Raw genomic sequence first — 26,956 nt, 5'->3', positions numbered from 1 at the left:
CTAATCGAATGTTTCTACATGAACTTCTAGAAAGTTTATCTTGACTTTGTTACATTTGAATAGCTTCTAAACTTTTAATTATTTGATAAATAATAAAGAAATTGTTCAAGTAATAAATGAATTAAGTTTGAACTTAATAATAATCGTATGATTTTTTCTCAAATAGAAACTTAGAACTTGAAACGTATTTATGATAGAAACTTGTATAATCATAAAGCAAGAAAATGTAAATATGACTATAGTGATAATGCTTTCTTACAGTAGCGCAATTTCATTTTGACATTCATCTGACTTGAATTGTTGCTGGTTTCCTCCATCACCAGCTTTCCCCCTTCGCCTCTTAACTGTAAACCCCAGCTCCCAACTCATTTTCTCTCTCTTCAGAGCTGAGCAACAATGGCGAAGTCGAGCGCCGACGACGAGGAGCTCCGGAGAGCCTGCGCGGCGGCGATCGAGGGCACCAATCAGGAGATCCTCATGTCGATCAGAGTGGCCAAGAGCCGAGGGATCTGGGCCAAATCCGGAAAGTTAGGACGCAATCACATGGCCAAGCCCCGAGTTCTCGCCATTTCGAGTATTGTTATTCGATTTAGCTTAATTTTATTCGTTTTTGCGAGGAGATGATTAGCGTAGTACTCGTTCGCCTGCTTGAATTAGTGATTCTGATGAACTTGAGAATTGGTCGACGACTAGCAAGGATTTACTGGAACTTTGATGGAGAGTAATTACGTGTTAGATGTGCTTGTGGTTTAGTAAACTAATGCTTGGGTTAGCTTTGGCTGTCAACATTGGTAGCGAGGGTCTTAGGGGAAATTGTTGCTACTCAAAACATTTTTACTCTTCTAAACCTCGAGATTGAGCGCAACTCATGTAACGATCTTATCATATTAGTTTTCCATATTTGGCATAAGTTGTGTTTTACTAATTTTAGAGGTCTATTGTCAAGTCAGTTTAAGTTAGCATCAGAAATTGTGTATGGATACATCAATGTCAACTTTGCTATATTTAGATTCTTGGATTTAACTAGGTTTGGGGAAATTTGTTTGAATTCTTTTAACTATGTGCATGTGTTTTTTGTTATTTAAATGAAGATAGCCCGTATGATGGAATTAGTACTCATGTTCTGGATATGTGTTGAACTGAAAAGACAGATATTCATACTAATACATTAGCTTGACATGACAGAAGGGACTTGAATAAGAAACGGTCTGTCGAATGCTGGGAAACATGTGTTTGCTTCAAGTTTGGGCATGATGGTATTGTTAGCACTGTTCGAAATAAATTTGTTTCCATCCCCTTCCTCATCTAAAAAACATTGCTTGTATACAGTTATAAAGGTCTTTAATGAGGTTCATTGATCATCTTCAAGGCTTTCCTCTGATCTTGATGAGCTACATAACAGATTACTGCACCTTTTCTTTATGTTGATTGTGTGCATAGTGTAGATATTATAATAGTAACTGGTGGAACAGTCTTAGCTGCTCTGTTCTAATTCTGGAATGAATAAAATATTGATCATGTAATGTTATTGATGTTTGTCTAATCGCTTCATATGTTGCTTGCAGCAAAGGCAAAAGGCCAAGGAGCATCAGTGTTTCTTCGCGTGTTAAAATATTCCACCGGAGGTGTTCTTGAAGTAAGTATCATATCTTATTTTAAAGTTTTTATGATGTACACTATCTTTTTTCATATATTCGGTTTCTTCTTGCTCACCACAGTATAGATAGTTACATGGTTTCATGAATATTGAGTAACAATTTTAACAACTCAAGTTTATAATCCATGAGCACTAATTACTTGTGAGCAAAGTGTAGATTTAACAACTGGGATAGAAAACTGAATTTGAAATTTGCATATATAATCTTATCTGACACCGTTCTGATTATCAGGCATATCACTTTGTTTTGAGGGTTTGAAGTATGTTTTGGCTTACATTATATTTCCTTTGATGTATAGCCTGCAAAACTATACAAGCTGAAGCATCTATCAAAAGTTGACGTCGTTACAAATGATCCGAGTGGATGTACTTTTATGCTGGTACATAGATCCTAGCCTCTATATACATCCTTGCTACAAATATTTATTTCTATAAGTTCATGATCCTTGCTAAACAAATGTCGTGAAAGTGATTAATGCTGATCATGTTTATCAAGGGATTTGATAACCTCAGAAATCAGAGTGTTGCCCCATCTCAGTGGACAATGCGCAATGTTGATGACAGGTATGCCCCTTCAGGCAGTTATTGGTTATGATTTTCCTTTCACCTTCTTCCTCTGCTGATGACCCCCCCCCTCCTCCTTCTATGTTGGCGTCGATGTGTCTTAGGAACCGTCTACTGCTTTGCATCTTAAATATCTGCAAGGATGTGCTGGGACGTCTTCCTAAAGTTGTTGGTATAGACGTTGTGGAGATGGCTCTTTGGGCTAAGGTGCAGCATGATATAAATTTGGTTATTAATCTTTCCATCACTTTTTCAACCACAGTCAAACAAATATATTTGACATTGTTTTTTCAATGCTTGGACTCTGAGCACTACTATTACAATTATTTAAATTTTTTTAAAATACTTCTTCCTTTCACAGACCATACGATGTACTGATAATGATTCGTTTAGGAATTGCTTATTTTTCTATTTCCTTCCCGAGTTTCTTTATGAATATCATGATATCTATGCTTGCCTGGACAAACCTCTTTATGATACTTGGTTGATGTACTTAATGGATAACTGTTCAGATTATAAGAGAGTATATACATCAATTTATCAGTTTTCTGTGTAATTGATATGATCTGTAATTCTGTATGGTATACAGGACCATGATTGTATTAGTTATACTCCGTTTTTGTAATCAGAGTTTATTTTGTATCTTTTACAGGAAAATACACCAGCCATTTCTAAGCAACAAGGTGTCGTTCAAGATGGGCCTATTGTGGCTGCAGTTGCAGAAACTGACACAAAAGTGACTGTTGAAAGGGAACTTGTATCTCAAGTGGAGGAAGAGGATATGGAGGCTCTTTTAGGAACGTATGTACTTTATTTGAATCTAAGCTTCCTTCCTTGCGCTGAGCTCTTAGAATATAGTCAAACTAGTTATAACTACTATTGTAATGCAATGTTTACAAGTGGAACCAAGAAAGCATCATGGTATCACAATCTTGATTATGAGGAAATCCAGTTTTTACCAGATATGGTTTGTGATGTATGCTTGTTCATGCATAAAATTGCAATTTCTTAGGAGAAGAGTCTTTAAACGTAATTGATTTCAGGGACTGCTAATGTGAGTTAATTTGCGGGATGTTGGGATTCAATACGCACAAGACTTTCACACACTCAGGTGAATCACACACACACTCACAGTTGTATGATAACTCACAATGCAGAAGAACACACACTCACACTTAGAGTATCGAAGATGGTAATCTTGGAGAGAAAACTTGAAAACTCTTTATTGATTTTCACTACTAACTACGTACATGGTTTTGAGCTATTTAAAGCTCTACAATCAAGTAGCAACTGCTACTAACTAACTACAAGAAGAATCAAGAAAGCAAGAAGAATAACTGCTACATCTCGGCTAACTAACTGCTGCACCAACGGCTAGTTTCTCTAGGCCGAACTTCCTTCTCGGTTCAAGCCCGAACTGTTGCTTCTTCTTTTCCCGGCTCAAGACGAACTCTATTCTTGAATCAAGACCGAACTTTCTTTTCGGCTCACAACCGAGCACTCTCTTCGGCTCACAACCGAGCTCCCTTCTCGGTTCATAAACCGAACTCCTTTCTCGGTACACAAACCGAACTCCTTTGCTTCTCGGCTCAAGACCAACTGTCTTCTCGGCTCAAAGCCGAACTCAAAGCCGCGCTCAAAGCCGAGCTTCCTTCTTCTTCTGCTAGTTCCAAGCTAGTTCCAGCTCGGTAAGCCGAGCTTACCGAACTCCTCTCTGGCCGAGCTTCTTCCAACTGAAATGAGCACTCCATTATTACAATTCTCCACCTGAGGGCTCATCTCAGTTCTTGCACAAACATTGATCAACTTCTTGCAATGATCAAACTTGTCTCTACTTAGAGATTTAGTTAGCATATCTGCCGGATTGTGCAAGGTGTTAATCTTAACCACCTTCACCCTTCCCCTTTCAATCTCATCTCTAATAAAGTGCAACTTTATGTCTATATGCTTGCTCCTTTCATGGAAACCCGGATGTTTGGCCAAGCATATAGCTGAGCTGCTGTCACAATGAATCACCATTGTTTCTTGGTCAAAACCAAAATCAGAAATTACTCCCTGGATCCAAAAGCTCTCCTGTACAGCTGCAGTGAGAGCTATATACTCTGACTCTGTAGTTGAGAGAGCAACTACACTCTGCAGACCTGATTTCCAACTGATCACAGTTCCAAACATGGTGAACAAATAACCTGTTTGAGACTTTCTGGTGTCCAGATTTGCAGCATAGTCTGCATCACAATACCCCTGCACAACCTCCTCAGATCCACCTTCCCAGCCATTGAACACAATCCCCCAGTCCTTAGTTGACTTCATGTACCTCAATATCCATTTAAGAGCATTCCAATGCTCCTTCCCCGGGTCTGCCATGTATCTGCTAGTCACTGAGATAGCATGAGCAAGATCTGGTCTTGTACAAATCATAGTGTACATGATACTCCCAACAACACTAGCATAAGGGATAGCCTCCATCTCATCAGCCTCTTGCTTAGTTTTAGGAGCTTGTTCCTTTGATAATCTGAAACTCTGGGACAAGGGTGTTGAGGCAGGTTTAGCATTCTCCATTCTGAATCTCTGCATAACTTTGTCAATATAATCAGTTTGCAGCATCCACAGCTTCTTGCAGCCTCTATCTCTCTGAATATGTATGCCTAGGATCTTCCTTGACTCTCCTAGATCCTTCATTTCAAAGCTCGACTTCAGATCTTGTTTAACTTTCTGAATTTCTGTCATAGAAGGGCCTGCAAGTAGCATATCATCCACATAGAGTAATAGGTAGGCAATGGGAGTCCTGCCTGCCTTCTTGATGTAAATACAATCATCATATTCTGACTTGGAGAAGCCAATCTTCTTCATCTGTGCATCAAACTTCTTATTCCACTGTCTAGGACTTTGCTTAAGTCCATAAAGACTTTTCTGTAGCAGGCACACCTTGCCTTCTTCTCCAGTCTTCACATAGCCCTCTGGCTGTTCCATAAAGATAGTCTCCTCTAGATCCCCATTGAGGAAGGCTGTCTTCACATCAAGCTGTTGTAGCTCCCAGTCTAGCTGGTTCACAACTGCCAACAAGATCCTAATCGAAGTGTGCTTAACAACTGGAGCAAATACTTCATTGAAATCAATTCCTTCTTGCTGTGTGAAGCCCCTAGCCACCAGCCTTGCCTTGAATCTGATTCTATCTTTATCAGTGGTCTCAATCTTTTTCTTAAACAACCACTTACAACTGATCAGCCTCCTTTCTTTTCCATCTGTAGTCAGTCTGTATTTATCCACCAAGATCCATGTTTTGTTCTTGAGTAAAGATTCCATTTCCTCATTCATGGCTTCAATCCACCTTTCTCTGTCTTTACTCTTCATGGCTTCTTTATATGTGAGAGGATCTGCAATATCAATGCCCTCAGCAGCACAAAGTGCATAGTAGACCACATCAGAGAACCTTTCAGGTGGTCTTGTATTTCTTCTGCCTCTATCTCTTGCTATCTGGTACTCTCTGGCAGAGTCTGCTGTAGGCTCATCAACTTTTCTACCTCGAGCTAGAGCACCATCATCCTCTGGTTCAGACTCACTTTCTGAGTCAGAGGCTCCACCTGCTCCTTGGCAAAGTCCCACTGGCTCCACCTTGAGGAAATCACTCTCAATTTCATTGGAGTCCAGCTTCCTTTTTAAGTATGGCATCTGATCCTCCAAGAACACAACATCCCTACTCACCACCACCTTCTGCCTACCAGGCTCAATGCACCAGAGCCTATACCCCTTAACACCCCTCTGATACCCCAGCAATATGCATTTTAGAGCCCTAGCCTCAAGCTTACTTTGCCTAGCATGAGCATAGGCTGCACACCCAAACACCTTGTATTTTGAGTAGTCACTATGGGCTCCATACCACATGTAATCAGGAGTCTCAGACTTAAGGGCAGTAGATGGACACTTATTTATGAGATAGGCTGCTGTATACACAGCCTCTCCCCAAAATCTGTTGCTCAGACCAGAACTGAGTAACAAGCACCTTACTCTCTCTAGGATAGTCCTATTCATCCTCTCCACAACACCATTTTGCTGGGGGTTACCAGGAACAGTGCGGTGCCTCTTCATACCCTTCTCTTTGCAAAACAGATCAAACTCAGTAGACAAGAATTCCAAGCCATTGTCAGTTCGTAGGCATTTAACACTTCTTCCCTTCTCTAGCTCCACCTCTTTACACCATATCTTGAATTTTGTGAATGTCTCTGATTTTTCTTTCAGTATATACACCCACAGTTTCCTAGTGTAGTCATCAATAATAGCAAGGTAGTATTTCCCACCACCAATTGAGCTTACAGGTGAAGGGCCCCAGAGATCACTATGTATGTAGTCTAATGGGGCTGTAGAAGAGTGAATACCTGTAGGATAGGGTGCCTTCTTTGCTTTTCCAAGTATACACTGCTCACAGGGGTCCATCTTGTTGAAATCTCCAGAGATCAGGCCCTTCTTGATGAGTTCTTTCAAGCTTCCTTCTGCTGGATGGCCCAATCTCTTGTGCCATAACATTATGGAGTCATCTGACACTGCATTGCTTTCTCCATCAACAGCCTTAGCCTTCAGATAATAGAGAATGTGCTCTCTGTCAGCCTCCATCATCACTGCATTCCCAGATTTCACAAGCATCTTTCCCTGACTCATCAATATGGTGAACCCTTTCTCCTCCAGCATTCCCAATGAGATGAGATTTCTTTTCACCTCCGGAATATACCTCACCCCAGTTAGGATCTTTATAGAGCCATCTTGCAAACTTAGCTTCACTTTCCCTATCCCTTTGATCTGACACACATGGTTATTTCCAAGAACTACAGTCCCTGATGCTTCCTGAAGATCATGAAACCAAGATTTGTTGGGGCACATATGGAAGCTGCACCCTGAGTCCATTATCCACCTGTAACTGATCCCATTATCACTTACATTCATGAGTTGAGCAGGGGGATCAGTACTCTCTACACAATCAGAAGTGTTGTGGCCCTCAGAGGCTAGTTTTCTCTTCCAGGCATGGCAGTCCTTCTTCAAGTGCCCTGGTTTCTTGCACCAAAAACATGCTCTGGTTTCCTTCTGAGCATCAGAACTTGAGGGTTTAGGGCCCTCAAACTTTTTCTTGAAGTTCTGCTTTTTGAACTTCTTCACATTCAAGGCCTCTGCTGCTTGAACATTGGAGCTTGCAGAGCTTCTGCTGGTAGTCTTCTGGAGTTCCTTAGCCATCAAGGCCGAGTAGACTTCTGCATAGGTGATAGGCTTATCTCTGCCATAGATGATTGCATCACTCAACTGGTCATACGAGCTAGGCAAGGCATTCAATGTAAGAATGGCCTTGTCTTCATCTGAAATTTTAACATCCACAGAGCCCAGATCATCAATGATCTTATTGAACTCCTCCAACTGCTCTATGATAGATTTTTCACCAGAAAAACTATAGGCATAGAGCCTCTTCTTGAGATACAGCCGGTTAGCCAAAGATTTTGCCAGGTAAACTTCATCTAACCTGTTCAAGATCTCCACCGCAGTCTTGGCTTCTTGAACTTCCCTCAAGACCTTATCTCCAAGGCACAGAATCACTGCAGAATGTGCCTTGAGCTGCATCTCCTCCATCTTTGCCTGAGCTTTATCATCAAGCATTGGAGCCTTTCCTTTCTCTTCTGTATTTGCAAGAACTGCGGCCAAGCCTTGTTGAATCAAGACCGCCTTCATCTTCATCTTCCACAGGCTATAATCATTCTTGCCTGTGAACTTTTCTGCATCAAGCCTTGCTGCCATCTTCCCACAGACGGCGCCACTTGTTGGGATTCAATACGCACAAGACTTTCACACACTCAGGTGAATCACACACACACTCACAGTTGTATGATAACTCACAATGCAGAAGAACACACACTCACACTTAGAGTATCGAAGATGGTAATCTTGGAGAGAAAACTTGAAAACTCTTTATTGATTTTCACTACTAACTACGTACATGGTTTTGAGCTATTTAAAGCTCTACAATCAAGTAGCAACTGCTACTAACTAACTACAAGAAGAATCAAGAAAGCAAGAAGAATAACTGCTACATCTCGGCTAACTAACTGCTGCACCAACGGCTAGTTTCTCTAGGCCGAACTTCCTTCTCGGTTCAAGCCCGAACTGTTGCTTCTTCTTTTCCCGGCTCAAGACGAACTCTATTCTTGAATCAAGACCGAACTTTCTTTTCGGCTCACAACCGAGCACTCTCTTCGGCTCACAACCGAGCTCCCTTCTCGGTTCATAAACCGAACTCCTTTCTCGGTACACAAACCGAACTCCTTTGCTTCTCGGCTCAAGACCAACTGTCTTCTCGGCTCAAAGCCGAACTCAAAGCCGCGCTCAAAGCCGAGCTTCCTTCTTCTTCTGCTAGTTCCAAGCTAGTTCCAGCTCGGTAAGCCGAGCTTACCGAACTCCTCTCTGGCCGAGCTTCTTCCAACTGAAATGAGCACTCCATTATTACACGGGAAGTATGGCTCAGTTACAATACATTTGGGACATGGTAGTATGCCATTGATAAGTCTTCATCTAGTTCCTTTAGATGTATAACCTTGAGTATTCTTATTGATTTCTAGATTCTGATCAATGATTCTATAGCTAATATTGATTCTTATTTGAAACCTAATGTATTACTAAGAAGAAACAATTAACATGTCAATTTACATATGAGTGTATGCAAATTAAGGGAGGAAAATTTGTGCGGATTGAGCATGAAACTCCTTCAGTATAATTTATGAAGGTTGTGCCATCATTTAGTAAACTAATGCTTCGTACAAATTCTCAATAGCTGAAACCTGTACCCTGTTTGTTTAATTGCTAGAAATTTCATAATTCCTTGATTCCCAAAATGACATGGACCAATAAAACATACTCCCTCCACTCCAAAGAAAGAATCCACTTTAAATTGGCCTGGAGTTTTAAGTTAAATTTCACAGTTATTCTTCTTAATCACCAGTATTTTTATTGATTTATTGATTTAGTTACCAGTACTTTTATTGATTTATTATTCTTTCTCTGTGAAATTTAAGTAAAAAAATGCTAATCCTTTCTTCACTATCTTATAATGAATTTTGTTTCCTTGTGCTTTATATTAAGCTATTTTCATTTGATCCTTCATTTAGTATTTCTATTAAATAAAGCTCAGAGGACTGAATAAACCATGTAAAATTAAAAATAGATTTTCATGTTAATTAGTTTTGTAAATTTAATCTAACTGCATACCCTTAAATTAAAAGCTTTATCTTGATTCTGTGGCAAATAATTGTCTTCAGGCATTCTTGTTAAGAATTTTCGACATTGCGCATGCTGTTGTCTTTAATGAAGTTTAAGAAAGTATTACTGACTCAGTTTTGTATGCTATAAGGAAAAGATTTGGAAAAAACAGTCTAATGTGAGAAAAGACTGCCTGAAGACTTGAGTTTTATGTATACAAAAATGGGTACTCAATAGTATGGTTGTTGATGATCTTGATTGCATGGAACCTAAGTTCCCAACCAAGATGTTAGTATTGAAGGATCAATTCTTTTCTAGTTGGGGACTAACTCTACCTCTTATGTGGCTCCACTAACCTTCATTCTTTCCTGGTGAGGTTAGATTTCACATTTTACCTGAACTCCTCATTTAAGGGATATGTTTAACCTAATTTTAAAATAGCTTTAGATGCATGTGAAAATTGGTGGGAGTAATTGGCGGCAGTTAAAATGAGATTGTTAAGGTGCAACCAAGCTGCTATCAGTATTGTAGAACAATAAAATATAGATATAAGCGGAAAAGTAAATAGACATAGTAGAGAAAGTAGTAGTGTATTTGGTGTTTTTTTATTACTCAACACATGCCACATATATATAGTACAAGAGACTAAGCTAGGCTATGTCACATCACTGATGTGGGACAGAAGTAGCAGCAGAAGTAGCAGATGCAGAGCAGTAGTAGCAACTGTAGCAGATGCATGGTAGTTAGTGTCAGCCGTAGCAGAGTAGCAGCTGCACAGTAGTTGCAACTGTAGTAGATGCAGGATAGTAGTAACAATTGTAGTAACAGTTATAGCAGAGTAGCAACTGTAGAGCAGAAGTAGTAGTAGTGACAGTTGTAGCAGAGTAGCAACTGCAGAGCAGAAGTAGTAGATGTTTTACAGTAGTGACAGTTGTAGCAGAGTAGCATCTGTAGAGCAGAAGTAGTAGTAGTGACAATTGTAGCAGAGTAGCTACTGTAGAGCAGAAGTAGTAGATGCAGCGTAGTAGTGACAGTTGTAGCGTAGTAGTGATAGTTGTAGCATAGTAGCAATTGTAGCAGGAGGACAACTGTAGGAGGAGTAGAATAATAACTGCTGACAAGAGCGCAGGTAGATAAAATGCAAGCAAGAGCGCATGCAAATAATAGCGCAGAATGCAGCAACGTAAAAACCCTAGTTTGGGCATAGTAGCGGAGTAGAGTATAGCATAACTGTAATTTCGGAAACAGTGGTATAATTTCGGAAAGAGTGGTATAGCAGAACCATAATAGCGCAGAATGCCGCAGCGACAGAAACCCTAATTTTCTAGAGACGGATTCGAATCCGCTCTGATACCATGTAGAACAGTAAAATATAGATATAAGCGGATAAATAAATAGACATAGTAGAGAAAGTAGCAGTGTATTTGATGTTTTTTTTATTACTCAACACATGCCACATATATATAGTACATGAGACTAAGCTAGACTATGTCACATCAATGATGTGGGACAGAACACTAATATTCTTAACAAGTATATTTGGATTCCTCTCATATTTTCACTGAGAGGACACCTTGGACTGTCCGGGCAAATAGTGGAAGACAGTAGAAGTATTTTCCTGCTACTTGCCATTGTGGACATGTTTTACTGATAGACAAGGGTCCTTTGATTGACGATTGCCTCATATTTGCAGGAGTAGGTAGTTCTTTTATTCATGTTCATGGTTAAGTTTTTACCACATGGTCTACCATGTTCATTAGTCCAGGGCCATAAGAATGTCGTTATTATTGAATAAAGCTACCAAGGTTTATATTTTTATATGCGAGGACTATGAGCTACCATTATAATGTTTAACATTGCTTATTTCTGCGTTCTTTTAGAGACATTATATGGGTTGAGTCAGTATACTGTCTTACTATTTCTGTTATTCTAGCTATCTCCGTAGCCCATATGCCCTTTCGTCACAGTTTGCCTCATACTCATTTGTGTGCTTTCGCTATATTTTGTGTTATTTGACCAAGAGCTATGGGTATTGGTAATCATTGATCTGCAGATATGTTATGGGGATTGGTGAAGCTGAAGCCTTTTCTGAGCGGTTGAAACGAGAGCTTCAAGCGTTAGAAGCAGCAAATGTGCATTCAATTTTAGAAAATGAACCTTTAATAAATGAGGTTAGTTATGAGATCCTAATGATTACGTGAGATATCTCTTCTTTTTGTGGAATTTCCATGCACTTAGACTTTTGGAACACTGAAAGGTTGGATGGATATTGGTGCCCCTTTTGGCTCTTGTGTCTAATTAGATTCAGTTATGCTTTTGTTTTATGGTGGAAGTAGCAATATGTATAAAACTATAAATTCATATTTTTTTTCCTGCAGGTATTACAGGGGCTTGAGTCAGCTACTAGCTGTGTAGAGGACATGGATGAATGGCTAGGGATTTTCAATTTGAAACTTCGCCACATGAGGGAGGACATAGAATCGGTAAAGATCTCTACAAACTGTAATCTGATATGGAAAAGTTTGCCTAGCGACCTACTTTTGTATACCACAAACACCTTATTTTTCCACTGATGTTTCCTCCCACTTTTGAACAAGAGTGATGGGATTAGAACAAAATATATGTTGACTATGTATATTGTTATTGTTGGATTTCACCACTTATGCTTGGTTCGAGCACATACCATCATCCAAATTCCAAACTAATTTATTTAATCCATGTACTTTGATCCATATATTTCACCACTTATGCTTGGTTCGAGCACATACCATACATCCAAATTCCAAACTAATTTATTTAATCCATGTACTTTGATCCATATATTACCTGTTACATTTGAGTTATTTTTCTAATTCTTTTAGAAAAGAAGTGTATTATCACTAGTTTGCTAACATATTTTATGTTCCGTGGCCTGCAGATTGAAACGCGAAACAACAAGCTGGAAATGCAGTCAGTAAATAATAAATCTTTGATTGAAGAACTTGATAAGCTTCTTGAAAAACTGCGCATCCCATCTGAGGTCCTTCCTCATAGCTTTTTTAGTTTGTGAAATGTGCCTTTTGCAGAATTTGGTGTATTATCTTTAGTCTAGCTTCCCCCTACTTAAGTATGTACATGTGAGAGTTTTAGCATTTAATTTTATATTTGTTCCTTTCAATTGCAGTATGCAGCATGCCTTACAGGGGGTTCATTCGATGAGGCTCGCATGCTTCAGAACATTGAAGCTTGTGAGTGGCTAGCAAACGCTTTGAGAAACCTTGAAGGTCCCCATTTGGATCATACCTATGCAAACATGAGATCTGTATGTAATATGCCTTGAGTCTTTAACTTTTCTGGCCAAGGTTAATTGCACACTGTAGTTACTCATCCTCCAATATAACATTATATATTGCACTCTGGAGGAGTTTGAATTGTTCTGATATTTATGAAGATTCTCTTCTCAGTACTATAATAAAAAAAATAATGCTACTAGTTTACTGAAAAGGATAGTCGCCTTAATACCTGATGAAGCTTTGTGTTGTATGACAAATTTGGGTAATTTCTCTTACTTGATATGGTGGTGAACAGGTTCGGGAGAAGCGGGCAGAACTTGACAAGTTGAGAAACAATTTTGTCAAAAGAGCATCCGAATTCCTGAGGAACTATTTTACTAGTTTGGTGGATTTCATGATAAGTGATAAGAGTTACTTCTCTCAGGTATTCCTTGCACAGATACTGTTGATTAATAATTGTTGGTCTGCTATAATGATTGTAATTTTGCCGTCGTCTTGGTCTTTAACAGCGTGGACAACTTAAGAGGCCTGATCATGCTGATTTGAGATACAAGTGCAGGACATATGCACGCCTCTTGCAACACTTGAAGGTACAGTAAAACACCCACAACATTTTATGTTTGATATTATTGCATACAGTCATGAGCTATATCATTTCTTCATACCATGCCTTAATTTGGGGCTTCTCTTGCTCCACTTTGCCACTTTCCATTTTCAGACTTTAGATAAGAATTGCCTTGGCCCATTGAGGAAAGCCTATTGCAGCTCTCTTAATTTGCTTCTACGTCGAGAGGTCAGAACACACGATATTTCTTAAACAGCTCTTCCTTTTCTTGTCTGATATATCATCGTGTATGCATCTACAGCTGCATGCTTTCTAGAAAGGTTTTGTATGTAATTTTGATTTTGACCTCACTGTTACGCTGTCCATATTGGAGCTATGACTCTGTTATGTATGAATTGCTTTCAGTCCTACTGGATATTTATCTGCTTCTCAGAATATGTCTCTTTTGTAAATACTCCCTTTGTCCCAAATTATGATTCTCCTATGATCCTATCTTGTTAAAATGTCCAAATAGAAAGGGAATTTCCTATTGGAAATCATTTTCCCAAAGTTACCTTCTCCAGTTAATGGATGATTCGTTGGATGAATTATAACATCAATGAAATTCAGCTTGATATTCTTCTGAATGCTTCTATATATATTTGTATGTTTCTGCAAAACCTGTTGTGTTTATCTCATAGGGCTCAACCAGATCTTTTATCTGCCATTGACAATGTGGGAACTATAAATGTTGTGCAGATTATTTAAAAAATGATACAAAAAATTGATCTTTCCATTTTGTTATAATATGATCTTTACATAAACATTTTGATCAGTGTCTCTGTTTATTTGCTTATATGCATAAAATTTTACCTTATACTTCTAAGACTTCATACATTGTTATGATTTCCACCCCAGGCCCGTGAGTTTGCAAATGAACTTCGTGCTAGTACTAAGGCATCAAGGAATCCAACGGTATGGCTTGATGGTTCTGCAGGATCTAACCAAAATGCTAGTAGTGCTGACACATCTACTGTTTCGGAGGCATATGCAAAAATGCTGACCATTTTTATTCCTCTTCTAGTTGATGAGGTTATAATGAGCTTCCTTCGAACTTCAGTCTCTTGCTGATTTTGCTGCTTTCGTTTTCTTGGAAAGATGCTTGATTCTTGCATATACTCTTGCTGTTGAACTCCAGAGTTCTTTTTTCGCACACTTCATGTGCTTTGAAGTGCCAGCTCTTGTTCCACCTGGAAGCCTTGTCAATGGCAAAAAAAATGTACACACTGATGATGAAAATGATGATGATTTGGGCATCATGGACATTGATGATAATGAGAATGATGGTAATCTCCATCTTTCGTCATGCTTTCTTCTTTCCATTGGGACAGGTCACATCACCCCCTTACAATTTTGCAGGTAAAAAATCTGCAGATCTGCAGGCTTTAAATGAATCACTTCACGATTTGCTTGATGGAATACAGGTACTTTAAATTTATAATCTGCAAGTTTTAGTTCTCTGATATAGTATAGTAAAGTTCCCATTTGTTATGGACACTCTTCGTCCTCTATTATTTCTTGCTGTGATAAATTTTAGGAAGATTTCTATGCTGTTGTGGACTGGGCATACAAGATCGACCCTCTTCGTTGTATATCTATGCATGGTACAACAGAACGATATATTTCTGGTCAAAAAGCTGACGCAGCTGGATTTGTGCGTATTTTACTGGATGACCTTGAAAACAGGATTTCTACACAATTCAGTCGTGTAAGTTCTTATGTTCAAGTAGGAAAAGCACATTCCTGAAATAGACAAAGCTGACGCAGCTGGATTTATGCTTCTGTTTGGTTTTCAAAATGTGTTGAAGGATCTTCCAATTTCTATCAATCACTTAATGAGCTTGAATTAGTCTGGCAACCTAAAATAGCACTCCATCCCTCCGGCAATATGTGTCCTGTTTTTCCATTTCGACCTTTCCGCCAATACATGTCCCATTTTCTTTTTACTAAATGTAGTAAGTGGTCCTACATTCCACTAACTCATTACACCCACATTTCATTATAAAAACTAATGCTCTGTAGTATATAAAAATGGGACCCACATTCCATTAACTTTTTACACCTACATTCATTCACATTTCATAAACCTGTGCCTGAATCAAAGCAGGACACCTAGGACACATATTGCTGGACAGAGGGAGTAATATGCTACTTATAAGTTCCAACTAAATCCTATCTAGGGGGTGAGGGAGTTGCTAGAAAATATCAAGTCTGACTAAAACATCTGGCCTCAACTTAGTTATATATACCATTATAGAGTCAGCTATGGTTATATATAACTATTATATATACAAATGGTACAGTTTGACCAGTGATTTTCATGCACTTAAACACGTACTGTATTCCAGTTTGTGGACGAAGCTTGCCACCAGATTGAGAGAAATGAGCGAAATGTTCGACAAATGGGACTCTTGCCATATATACCAAGGTATACTAAACCTCAAGGTCTTTGAAGTTTTAGAAACGAACAAAATCCATTTCTTATCTTTGATAATTGTGTTTTAGATTGTGTTAGCTGTAGTTCCCATTTTACATCCTGTGTCATGTGTATGATTGTTTGACCAAGACCATAATATTTCCTGAGGACGGAAGCTCTAATCGTTTACAATTCCTTTCTGTTAAACATTTTAATTGTAAGAATGTACTCATTCCTGTCCACATAATATTTCTTCTGATAGCTTCTTACATGCATAGTAATGGATCTATGAACTATTTAGCTAATTCAAGCCATAGTGATAGCTTAAATACACAACATTAGACTAGTTCTACAGGTAGCGAGCTGCATCTAACTAGATGCTATATAAAATCTGGTTTCAGGTCAGCAGCACGTCGTTGTCATACTCAGATAAGCCTATTACACACCTACATGCTCTTAAATTATGGATACCAATGTTGAGTGTGGTCCAGTTTAACATTCGGGGTTGACTCATAGTTTCCATAGTTTATGGGGATGGTTAGAAGCACTGCTTCAGAAGGATTATGCACCGAATACTGATGTTCACAAATGAAAGTAACTGAGCCTGAAAGTTGGATGTATAAGTTGTTCAGAAAATTGTAACTTGGATTTCTTAGCTGACTTTATTATTTCCATTTGCGTGGAATTAAGTATCTTTGTGATCTTAAAATATCCTTTCGAGAACTTTTTCTGTTCACTCCATGTGTATTAATTTGGCTTTCTTAGGCATTCAACAATTTTTCTCTATCAGCCATGAATTTACTGTTAGTTTTGGCATAGATTTGCTACTCTTGCAACACGTATGGAGCAATACATACAAGGACAATCGAGGGATTTGGTTGATCGGGCGTACACAAAGTTTGTAAGTACTTCTCTTAAACTCTTTTTCTTTAAATTATATGATTTGATTTTATTGTTCCTATCTCTTCTAGATTTTGATATATTATGGGTTTTGCATAGTAATGTTCAGTTGCCACTTTCAGTGTGTTCATCCTTGATCTAACTAAAGATTTATATGATACACACATTCCATCCCACAAAATAGTGCACACTAGGTTGTGGCATGGGTTTTAATAAACATTAAGAAGAATGTATCGTGAGTGGAAAAGGGCGCCACTTTTTTAGGTAGAGTGTATTGTGAGTGGAGAAATGGTAGGGCAGGTTGGCCATGTATGGTGAAGTTGTAAATAAGTAGAGAAAGTATGGATGAAAGATAGAAATTTGTATCCAAAAATGGCAAAGAAATAAATGTGCATTCATTTGCGTGGATGGATAAAGTTTAATATTTTGTCTGTGATTTGAGAAGGGAATCACTGAAGAGTGTGACAAACTATCTAATTTCTGTTCTATCTTTCCTGCTGTGCCAGTTCTATTTGATTTATGGTGTAGAAACTGTCAATGATCTTGGAGCCAAATTCTTCTAGAATCTGTTAAGAAAGGGAGAAATATGTAATTATATTATTCTTCTAAACTTCTAATTATGTTTCAGACTTCAAGATAATAATAATAATAATAATAATAATAATAATAATAATAATAATAATAATAATAATTTTTTAGAGGTAAATACATTTAATCATTAATACTATGTATTCATTGACTACAATTATATTTCTTCAGTTTAATGCACAAATTGAAATTTCCTGAGATGTATAAATCATACTTTTGCAGGTAACTGTAATGTTTGCTACATTGGACAAAATTGCTCAATCAGACCCTAAGTATGCAGATATTTTGCTTTTAGAAAATTATGCAGCCTTTCAAAACAGGTATTGCTATCAGAGTTAGTCATTCCATGAATCACATTATGTTATTTGTTATTGCTTTATGCCTGATATTTGTTTTTTTTTGGATACCATCAAAAACTCTGATATTCACAAGCTAACCAACCACACTGTGCAGTCTGTATGACCTGGCCAATGTTGTGCCCACTTTAGCAAAGTTTTATCACCAAGCAAGTGAAGCTTATGAACAAGCCTGCACACGCTTTTTAAACTCAATTATCTTATATGTAAGTTGTTCTCTTTCATGTGAAGAGGTCATATCTCTGTTCCTTAATCAGTTAATCTTACAAATCATACATTAGCATCCCATAAGATGCCTTGCCATTCCTTCCTGTTTCCATCTTATCCTCCGCCCCTTCTCTTTTCTTGCTTAGTTAGCCAATGAAACTTCAACTTTGTAATTGAAGTCCCTATCTCTGATGTCATGCATGATGTCCAATACTGAATTGAAATATCTGCAAAAGAGGGAAAGACGTACAAGGGATCTCTACAAGCTTTTTTCTCCTCATCCCCTTGAGTCACTTCTCAATATCCATTGACATCATCAAGCTCTTAATTTGATCATATTCTGTCACAATATTTGCATTGGTTTGATTTTATAGAATTTACATATTGAGAAATTTGTTTGATGTTCCCAATGCAGCAATTTGAACGACTTTTCCAGTTTTCACGCAGAATAGAGGACCTAATGTATACAATTACACCAGAGGAGGTAAATGTGAAGCACATGCCTTATAAATCATACTGATTCTAGAGTTTAGTTATTTTTCTTTCTTTCTTGTTCATCTTCTTCATATTCTCCACCCCCACGTTTTAAAGTCTTCTCCTAGTCACAGCATAAATTTCACGCCATTTCTCTCTCTCTAGATTCCAATTTTTCTTGTAACTTCTTGTAGGGTCTGTCATTATAATTTGCCACTTAAACTGTGTTTTCCATTTTTCTGCCTAATCCTCATCCCAACTTTAGCATTTTTCTAGACCTTGCCAGATTTTACCGGAGACTGATTTTTATTGTTGATCTATGCATTTTGGGGTTTGAGATCATAAATTTACACATTTTTTTATAGCAAAGGGATAATTCATCACGTTTGTACTTGTAACCTAATGATGCATAAAATTTACCCCTTTCCCAAAAAAAGAATAAAAATCTAGTATGGCAAGGTGCAAAAAGTTACTAAGGTTCATGGGTAATTGTAATAATCCAATTTCTGAGAATGCAGTCCATTAAACAGTGAAAGGAACCCCATGTTGCCTTTACTAGTGGTCATTCCTATACATTTTCCTGTTTATGAGTCATGTAAGATGCATACAAGCTTCAGTTCTAATTGATGCCATGTCAACTTAAGCATTTTAAGCCTTTACTCTCCAGAGCTTTTCTTACTAAATTCTCGAGACTAAGCATGAGATTATGCAAAATTTCAGATACCATTCCAGCTAGGATTGTCAAAAATGGATTTGCGCAAAGTTGTGAAATCAAGTCTATCTGGGGTATGACTGATTACTGACTTTGAGATTTGGCATCTGACTAGAACAATAATATCATCTGGTACAAATTGTTATAACTTATGACATGTAGGTTGACAAGTCCATCGCGGCAATGTATAAAAGATTACAGAAGAATTTGACGACATCAGAGGAGCTGTTGCCTTCACTATGGGACAAGTGCAAGGTAGTTTTTTTAGTTATACAGTCATCTCCTTTAAGTTGAAACTGTCCTTGCAATGACTGTCAATTGTGTATTCCATGGTTTTGCAACTCATCTAATATCAAAATGTTGACATTTATGAATTGAATGAACAACAGAGAGTATGGTCATTTTGCTATCTAAATGTGCATCATTCCTAATAAAATGGAGTACATTATGAACTACCTTACTAATATATCTGAAACTAATGGCAGAAAGAGTTTCTAGACAAGTACGACAGCTTTGCCCAACTTGTCGTTAAAATTTATCCGACAGAGTCCATCCCTCCGGTTTCAGAAATGAGAGATCTACTGGCATCTATGTAGATGAGCAGCCGGTAAATTTCATGAGTGTAAAAAAGTTGGTCATATTTACTTTCCTTATCTCTTCCACTGTATTTTGTTGGAGGCTCACAATTTGATTTATTCAAACAAAGTCGTTAGTATAGTAGCTAGTGGGATATCTTTTGTATTACACGCTTAATCCATGATTGTTATGATTAGTGTAAATCTATTTTTTCCAGTTATTCTGCTTCATCTTCATTTGTTTCTGCAGTTATTTAAATTCGTGGTAATTTGGAGCTCGCTATTTGGAATATTACAGTCTATTTTTTTTAGATAAATAGGGATATTGGCCCCTAATATCTTGGAAATTTAAAAAATTTAGGTTTTTCCAACAAATTTCCAACTTGACAAATAATATCGCAAATTGTATTCAAGAAAAACTATTTTCAAAGATTGAAAAAACTTGAAGTTCTGGAGGGCTAATATTCCAAATAAATAAAGGAATCTTAATGTTACAGTTATTTGCAAAAGGATTAAAGGAACATAATAATACTTATTAGGGCAATAAGTTATTTATACTATTTCGTCCATGGATGTTGGATTATGCAAATTACAGTGCCATTTTTGAATTACTCGACCACCCCTAATTCTTTGTAAATCTCTTCAAATTTTGTTGCATACAACCATTCCGACATAAAATGTAAAAAGTGGTAGAATTATTTTTATAATTATAAAAAAAGTACTACTCCACTATAAAATTAGTGACAAACGTAACCAACAATATTTTTTTGTGAGTATATTTTTTGAATTTAGTATTCTAGATTGAAGGATGAGTACATAATCAATCAACTTTGATGTAATAAAATAGTAATTTAATTGGAAGATTAAGACGTGACCCGTGTCATAAATTTGAATTTGATCATCTAAAGTCTAAACCATATATTTAATCAATTTGAATTACTTTTATCAATCATGCTTTACCACCACTCAAACCAAATCCTTTGTACTTGTGATGATGGTCTTGTAACAAGTCTAGGAGGGGGTGTGCAGCACATTTATATACTTTATGTTTTTCGCGTGCTGACACAAACCAAAACACGGCAACGTCTTCTTCAAACTTCTATGATTGGTAGAATCCGGTCCGGTAGAATAGATAACTTATCTGTCTAAAAAGATAGTACATGATAAAAAATAGAGTAAAGGTCAAAATTGGTCCTTAACATATGTCTATTTACGATTTTGGTCTTATACTTTATCTTTTGAATTTTTACATCCTGAACATTTCAACTCGGATCACAATTGGTCCTACACTAAATGTTCCGTTAATTTTTAACGGTTAACGGGTTTAATTCCGATTTTGACCAAATTAAATTGTTAATTATGATTTTCTATCCCTAATTATATCCTCAATTATACGAAAATTATATGAAGACTAAGAGCATCCGCAACGGCGGCCGTCCCGGCGGACGTCCGACCGGCGTGTCGGAAGTCCGCGCGGGACGTCCGCCATTAGGCAGCAGGAAGGTGGACGCGGACGTGCGTTGCGGACACTGGAGTTCTGCGGCATTTCGGGGATGTCCGTCGTGACGTCCGCCATTGCGGTGCCACGACGGAGGTCCTGGCGGACATCCCGATTTTTAAAAATTTTTTAAAAAAACTTTATATATATGACTCGTTGAACTTCATTTCATTCGCACCACTTATTTTAACGAGTTTCTCTCTCTCTCTCTCTACGTTTCTTTTATATATTCAAAATGGCTAGTGGTAGTAGTAGTGGTGCTGGTGGTAGTGGTGGGGGTGCTAATGACTTACGCCGGCGAATTAAAGAACAGTTGCGGGCCGTTATGTCCAGGGAGATAAATCGCGCGATACAAGCGGTCTCACAGCAGCAGCAGCAGCCGGCGGTACCTCGACCCATCCATCATCGAACTATAGTACCTCAGGACCACATCGCTACACACCGTCGGTTGTACGAGGACTACTTCGCTCCGGAGCCGTGGTTTGGGGAGAACATGTTCCGGAGACGTTTTAGGATGCATCGTCCGCTATTTCTGCGTATCGTGGGCGCTTTAGAGCGTCGATACGAGTATTTTATGATGAAGGAGGATGTGGTTGGTAAACCTGGCCACACGCCCATACAGAAGTGCACTGCCGCAGTCAGGCAGCTGGCATACGGAGGTGCGACCGACATGTTCGATGAGTACCTCCACATCGGTGAGACGACTGCCCGCGAATGTCTGAAGTATTTTTGTGAGGCGTTAGGGAGATATTCGGAGATAGGTATCTTCGGAAGCCTACCCCCGAAGATTGTCAGGCTCTGATGGATATGCACGGGAGTCAGCACGGGTTTCCGGGAATGTTGGGTAACATAGATTGTATGTATGCATTGGGAGTGGAAGAACTGCCCCGCCGCCTAGAAAGGGGTGTTCACTACCGGTTTCAAGGGCAAGAATCCCACGATGATCCTTGAAGCGGTAGCTGACTACCGACTGTGGATTTGGCATGCGTGTTTTGGAGTTGCCTGGTCGAACAACGACATCAACGTCCTCCAGTTGTCGCCCCTTTTCAACGAGTAGTGCATGGGCGTTGGTCCGGCCGTCAGTTTCGTCGCCAACGACAACCAGCACAATATGGGCTATTATTTGGCGGATGGGATATACCCTATGTGGCCCGTCTTTGTGAAGACGATCAGATGCGCAACAGACGAAAAGAAGATCTATTTTGCGGATCGTCAGAAGGCAGAGCGCAAGGATGTGGAGCGGGCATTTGGTGTGCTCCAGGCACGATGGGCGGCAGTGAAGGGTCCATCACGGTTGTGGTATATTGACAACATCGTTGATATTATGTACGCATGTATTATCATGCACAACATGATTGTCGAAGATGAAGGTCCGACACTGACTGATTGGACCAATGATGATGTTGATGTTGCCGGTCCAAGCCATGGCGTGGCCACCGCCAATGTACGTATGGGGATACCCCTTGAAGAGGCCGATCAAGTCCGCGCATTTGCTGACATGCGCCAACGACAAGCCCATATTCGACTCCAGAACGATATAATTGAAGTGCTATGGTCGCGGATGGGTCGTCGTTAATATTTATAATGTAATTTGTTTAGACTTTTTTTTTTGTTGAAATGTACTTTTTTTATTTAATAAAATTATCATTGCACTTTCTCCGTCCGTATTCGTGTCGAAATTTTAATTCCGTAAATTGTTTAATTCCATAAATTGATTAATATGGTGAATTTTTGAATTTTTATTATTGTGGATGTCTGTCGAGATATCCTTGGGGATGTCCGCCATTGTGCAGTGGAATGTCCTTATGACGTGGCATGAGGTGTTTTTGGGAAGTCCGTTCCCACTGGATGATCTGAACCAACTTTAAACAAACCACCATCAGTTCATCAATGGCGGCAACAATCCTCTCTCTCCTCCTCACACTAATACTCCTCCATCTCCACCCACCGCCGCCATCCTCCGCCGCACAACAACTCTATTCACACCACACCTCAATTTCAACTCCACATTATCATCCGCCGCTGCCGACGCTCCTCCAACCACCTACTTCGAAGTCCCCTAACCAATCCAGCTCCCTGCCACCGCACCATGCTCCTACCTTCTTCTCCAGTACGATTTCTCCTTCACCTACGGCCAGCCGCTGGTCCTCGCCGCCTACACACCGCCGCCGCACTGCCCCTCCCCAAGCTCCGCCAAAATCGTCCTCGAGTGGACGGCGACTTGCAAGGGCAGGCAATTCGACCGCATCTTCGGCGCCAAAGGCCTCCGCAGCTGCACCGCCGAGCCATCCGCCGCCGGCATTATCTGAACGGTGAAGAAGGACGTCACGAGGTACTCCTCTCTGCTCTCCACAAACCAAACCCTAGCTCTTTATTTGGGGAATCTCGTCAATTCCACCTACATCGGTGTCTACCACGTCAACATATTGCGAGAATTTGGTTTCCACCATACCTGAATTCATCGATTATGTGATGATTAAGGCGGTTTTGATGAAGGAGCTGCCTGAATTTTCGCAGTCTTCGTATAATTTTCGTATAATTAAGGATATAATTAGGGAATAAAAAATCATAATTAACAGTTTAATTTGGTCAAAATCGGGATTAAACCCGTTGACCGTTAAAAATTAACGGAACAGTTAGTGTAGGACCAACTGTGATCCGAATTGAAATGTTCAGGATGCAAAAATTCAAAAGATAAAGTATATGACTAAAATCATAAAATGAGCATATATTCAGGACCAATTTTGACCCTTCCTCTAAAAAATAACCTAAAATGTGTGTTTTATCATAATTTTTATTTTTTATTTTTTTATCTTCTCTACCAAAAAGATCTAAGTGCAATCCCACGAATCTTCCACAAAATCCGTTATATGCACTTAAGTTGACATAATTCCTCATTCAATTAATAGCAATCAAACAAGTTATTTTAAACCTTAAAAATGATCGAAATGCCCTTTCTAGACTAAGTCTCAATTGTTAAACAATCTCAAATGATGTATTCTTGTTTACAGGTTGAGAGAGAGAGCTACACACACATACACTAATACCTCTAGGTAACTCCCGTCCCACCAATCTATTGATTAGAGGGGAAACGTAGAGCGAGACTTAGATTACCATGCAAGCTAACTACTCTTATTAACAGAGCTTAGATTTGTCCAACCCCATTTTTGTGTAGCTTTCGCAGAGATCTACCTGGAATACTTCACAAAAGTGCGTGACCAGTGATTTACATGAAATATCGATCAATTCACTATCATCATCATCGTCTTCTTCTTTGTTGCCTTGAGACTGGAGTATACCTTTTATGCTTCCAACTTGACGATCGTTAATCCCACACGGGACTATGCGTTGAAAGGGCATTAGGTCTGTCGTCACATTAAGTGCTAAACCGTGATATGTTATCCATCTCGATATCTTTATACCGATGGCTGCTAATTTCTCATTACCTGTTCCCATTCAATATGCCAGCATTTCATCAATAACTGGTCAAAGTACAACAAGAAAATTCTGAAACATAACTAACAAGTGGAAGCCTCATAAGTGTAAAACAAACAAGTGTTGATGGCATGCAGTAAACAGAACAAGAGTTTCACGGCCAAAAGTGGACCAAGACTTGTAAACCATTAAGAAAAACAGCTATACATTAAGAACACCTAATTCAAGGATTATGTGAGGGTTGACTTCTGAAACCTACATAGATTTTTCAGATGAAATGACACCATAGATGTTTCTTATTTGGATTATGATGTTTGCAAAATCTTCTAGTAAATATCTCTCAACCCAAAAAGATTCTGCAGCCAGTAATGACCAACATCTACAAAAATTAGAAAAATACATAAGACGAGAGAGATGGGTGCTATATGAACATTTGCACTGCTACCATGTTCTGAAGAATAACTGGCTAATCACCCAGATTTAAGTACTGTACATATTATAATCAATCCAAGATTGTGCGACAAACAACTTCTTGCTGCCATCCCCAGTCAAGATAGAGCCATTAAATTCTTTCCATTAACAAAATATTTACAAATCTTTCATATTTTGTTCCATCTATTGTCTATTTGGAAGAGTGAATTATGTCTACTCTATAATATATGCAGTACACTCTGTGTTCCACTATTCCCTACATCTCTCTTTGTTCTTTTGGATTGAGGGCTTCTTCACTAGTACAAACTTCAAGTATCATGTATTTCTATGTAAATTAACAGCTGAAATACCGAATCACAATGTTTCAAGATGAACAAAGAGAGAAAACTAAAATCAGGTTACAAGTCATACCAACCCAAACACCAGTTAAGCCTGCAACGCGTGATGCTTCAATATCAAATGCAGAGGAGATAGCACGGATAACCACCTCTTCAAGTGCCCTCAGGTACCAATGAAGATCCATCTTGTGATGCCGTAGATTCATAATAGGGTACATGACTAGCTAAAGCACAACAGAGCAGCAGGTTAATCTCACACTAAATTTTTCATTAGCTTAATCATATCTCAACAACATCCTTCCAGTCAACCACTTTTCTACATCAAACCTTCCAACTCGAATGCCAATCGATGTTCTCAACTTCCATCCCCAATTTCAAAGAAATCGTAAACATTTTCTTTTCATCCAAGCACATCTTAAATCAAATAAGTGCCAATCACTTCAACCGTAGCTGGAAATCAAAATCCTTCCACCCAATTCCCAAATCAACATATATACTTCCAATGCCTCTATGCTCATAACATGAAAGTAAGGGTTTTTAAAATCCTTTGATCCAAATTTTGCAAATTTATCAGAATGATAAACGTAATGAGGAAGAAATCAATAAAATGTGGAAGAGATTTACCTGACCAGGGCCGTGATAAGTAACTTCACCGCCGCGTTCGGTTTGATACAAATCAAAAGGCGCATCGTTGAGATCGAATTTCAAAAATTCATCTGAACTGCCGGCGCCCAACGTGTAAACAGGCTGGTGCTGCAAAATAATCAATGATTCAGCTAAGTCTTCGTCCTTTTCACTCAACGCTTTCTTCTCTTCAACGATGGATTTCTGCCATCGCCACGCCTCGGCGTAGGGCACCAGCTCGTTGTGCAAGTCGTAAAAATCACACCTGAAATTGGAAGCGGAAAGGGGGGAAATGTAAACGTAATTTTCTCTGAGGATCAGATTGAGAAGTAAAGAGGGAAATCGACCTTCTGCTGTGGCTAGGGGTTAGTGAAAGAGATGGAGTAGCGCAACAGCGATGATGAATACAAGTGAATTTTGATGGAGTTTGTGTTGAGAGGTGTGGGATGGAGCTCAAATTTGGATTGAGTGGGAGAATCATTTGGTAGGATGAAGCTGAGAAGTGGAGACAGACCTCATAGAAGAGTGAAAACAGAGAAGTGGAGACACACATCAGAGCATCTAAAATGGTAATAGGCCCGCCGTAGGCTAGTCATAGACTCCTTCTGCCACATCATCAGAATTAAAACTCCTCCAGCCACATCATCAGGACAAGCAATAGGCTAGTCACAATAAACAAAATCATAAAAAATAAAAAATTAACAATCACACAAAATACGGAATTAAATTTATGACACAGATACGGGAAAATTCAATAATAATAGTAAATTTTAAAAAGTACATTAATTAAAAAAAATTACATTAATTAAAAAAAACCCTCTTCCACACACGAGCCCCCGCCTCCGCTTCACTCCTCGTGGCCGTGGCCATCGCCGTCGCCGTCGCCGTTGTTGCCGCTATCCGGGACCCCCAAATCTGCGGCATCTGAGCCCCCCAACTGTGCCGAGGCGGCATCCAAATCTACCCGCATACTCTCGAGCATTGAGTGAAGAAACCTCTTCTCCACGGGGTCAGTTGCCGCCCTCCATTCAGCTAAGATCTTGTGCATCTGAGCCCGCGTTTGTTGACGCGCGAAGA

The 26,956-nt window shown here is 38.9% G+C and overlaps 2 protein-coding genes across 2 annotated transcripts; one reads left to right on the top strand and one right to left on the bottom strand.

The window, feature by feature from the left end:
• The first annotated feature begins 220 nt into the window (after positions 1 to 220).
• LOC121758502 (exocyst complex component SEC3A-like) lies at positions 221 to 19,773 on the top strand. The gene is made up of 25 exons (XM_042153888.1): positions 221 to 574; positions 1,566 to 1,636; positions 1,957 to 2,037; positions 2,154 to 2,221; positions 2,326 to 2,428; positions 2,874 to 3,022; positions 11,502 to 11,619; positions 11,827 to 11,931; positions 12,366 to 12,467; positions 12,612 to 12,749; positions 13,016 to 13,144; positions 13,230 to 13,310; positions 13,439 to 13,513; positions 14,183 to 14,356; positions 14,463 to 14,610; positions 14,684 to 14,748; positions 14,862 to 15,032; positions 15,673 to 15,752; positions 16,560 to 16,641; positions 17,451 to 17,548; positions 17,682 to 17,790; positions 18,207 to 18,275; positions 18,986 to 19,051; positions 19,140 to 19,232; positions 19,463 to 19,773. The coding sequence occupies exons 1-25, from the start codon at positions 397 to 399 to the stop codon at positions 19,571 to 19,573; spliced, it is 2,664 nt and encodes an 887-aa protein (XP_042009822.1). The 5' UTR covers positions 221 to 396; the 3' UTR covers positions 19,574 to 19,773.
• A 4,217-nt stretch (positions 19,774 to 23,990) lies between these two features.
• Positions 23,991 to 26,423, bottom strand: LOC121758503 (octanoyltransferase LIP2p, chloroplastic-like). The gene is made up of 4 exons (XM_042153889.1): positions 26,227 to 26,423; positions 25,880 to 26,144; positions 25,329 to 25,479; positions 23,991 to 24,496 (listed from the first exon to the last, which is right to left on the bottom strand). Exons 1-4 carry the CDS (start codon positions 26,358 to 26,360, stop codon positions 24,186 to 24,188), a joined length of 861 nt encoding a protein of 286 aa, XP_042009823.1. The 5' UTR covers positions 26,361 to 26,423; the 3' UTR covers positions 23,991 to 24,185.
• Between the last annotated feature and the right edge of the window lie 533 nt (positions 26,424 to 26,956).

The sequence above is a fragment of the Salvia splendens genome, chromosome 12, assembly GCF_004379255.2.
Source record: "Salvia splendens isolate huo1 chromosome 12, SspV2, whole genome shotgun sequence".
Classification (NCBI taxonomy): domain Eukaryota; kingdom Viridiplantae; phylum Streptophyta; class Magnoliopsida; order Lamiales; family Lamiaceae; genus Salvia; species Salvia splendens.
The sequence above is the reverse complement of the archived record's forward strand: the minus strand, read 5'-3'. Positions and strand labels throughout refer to the sequence as shown.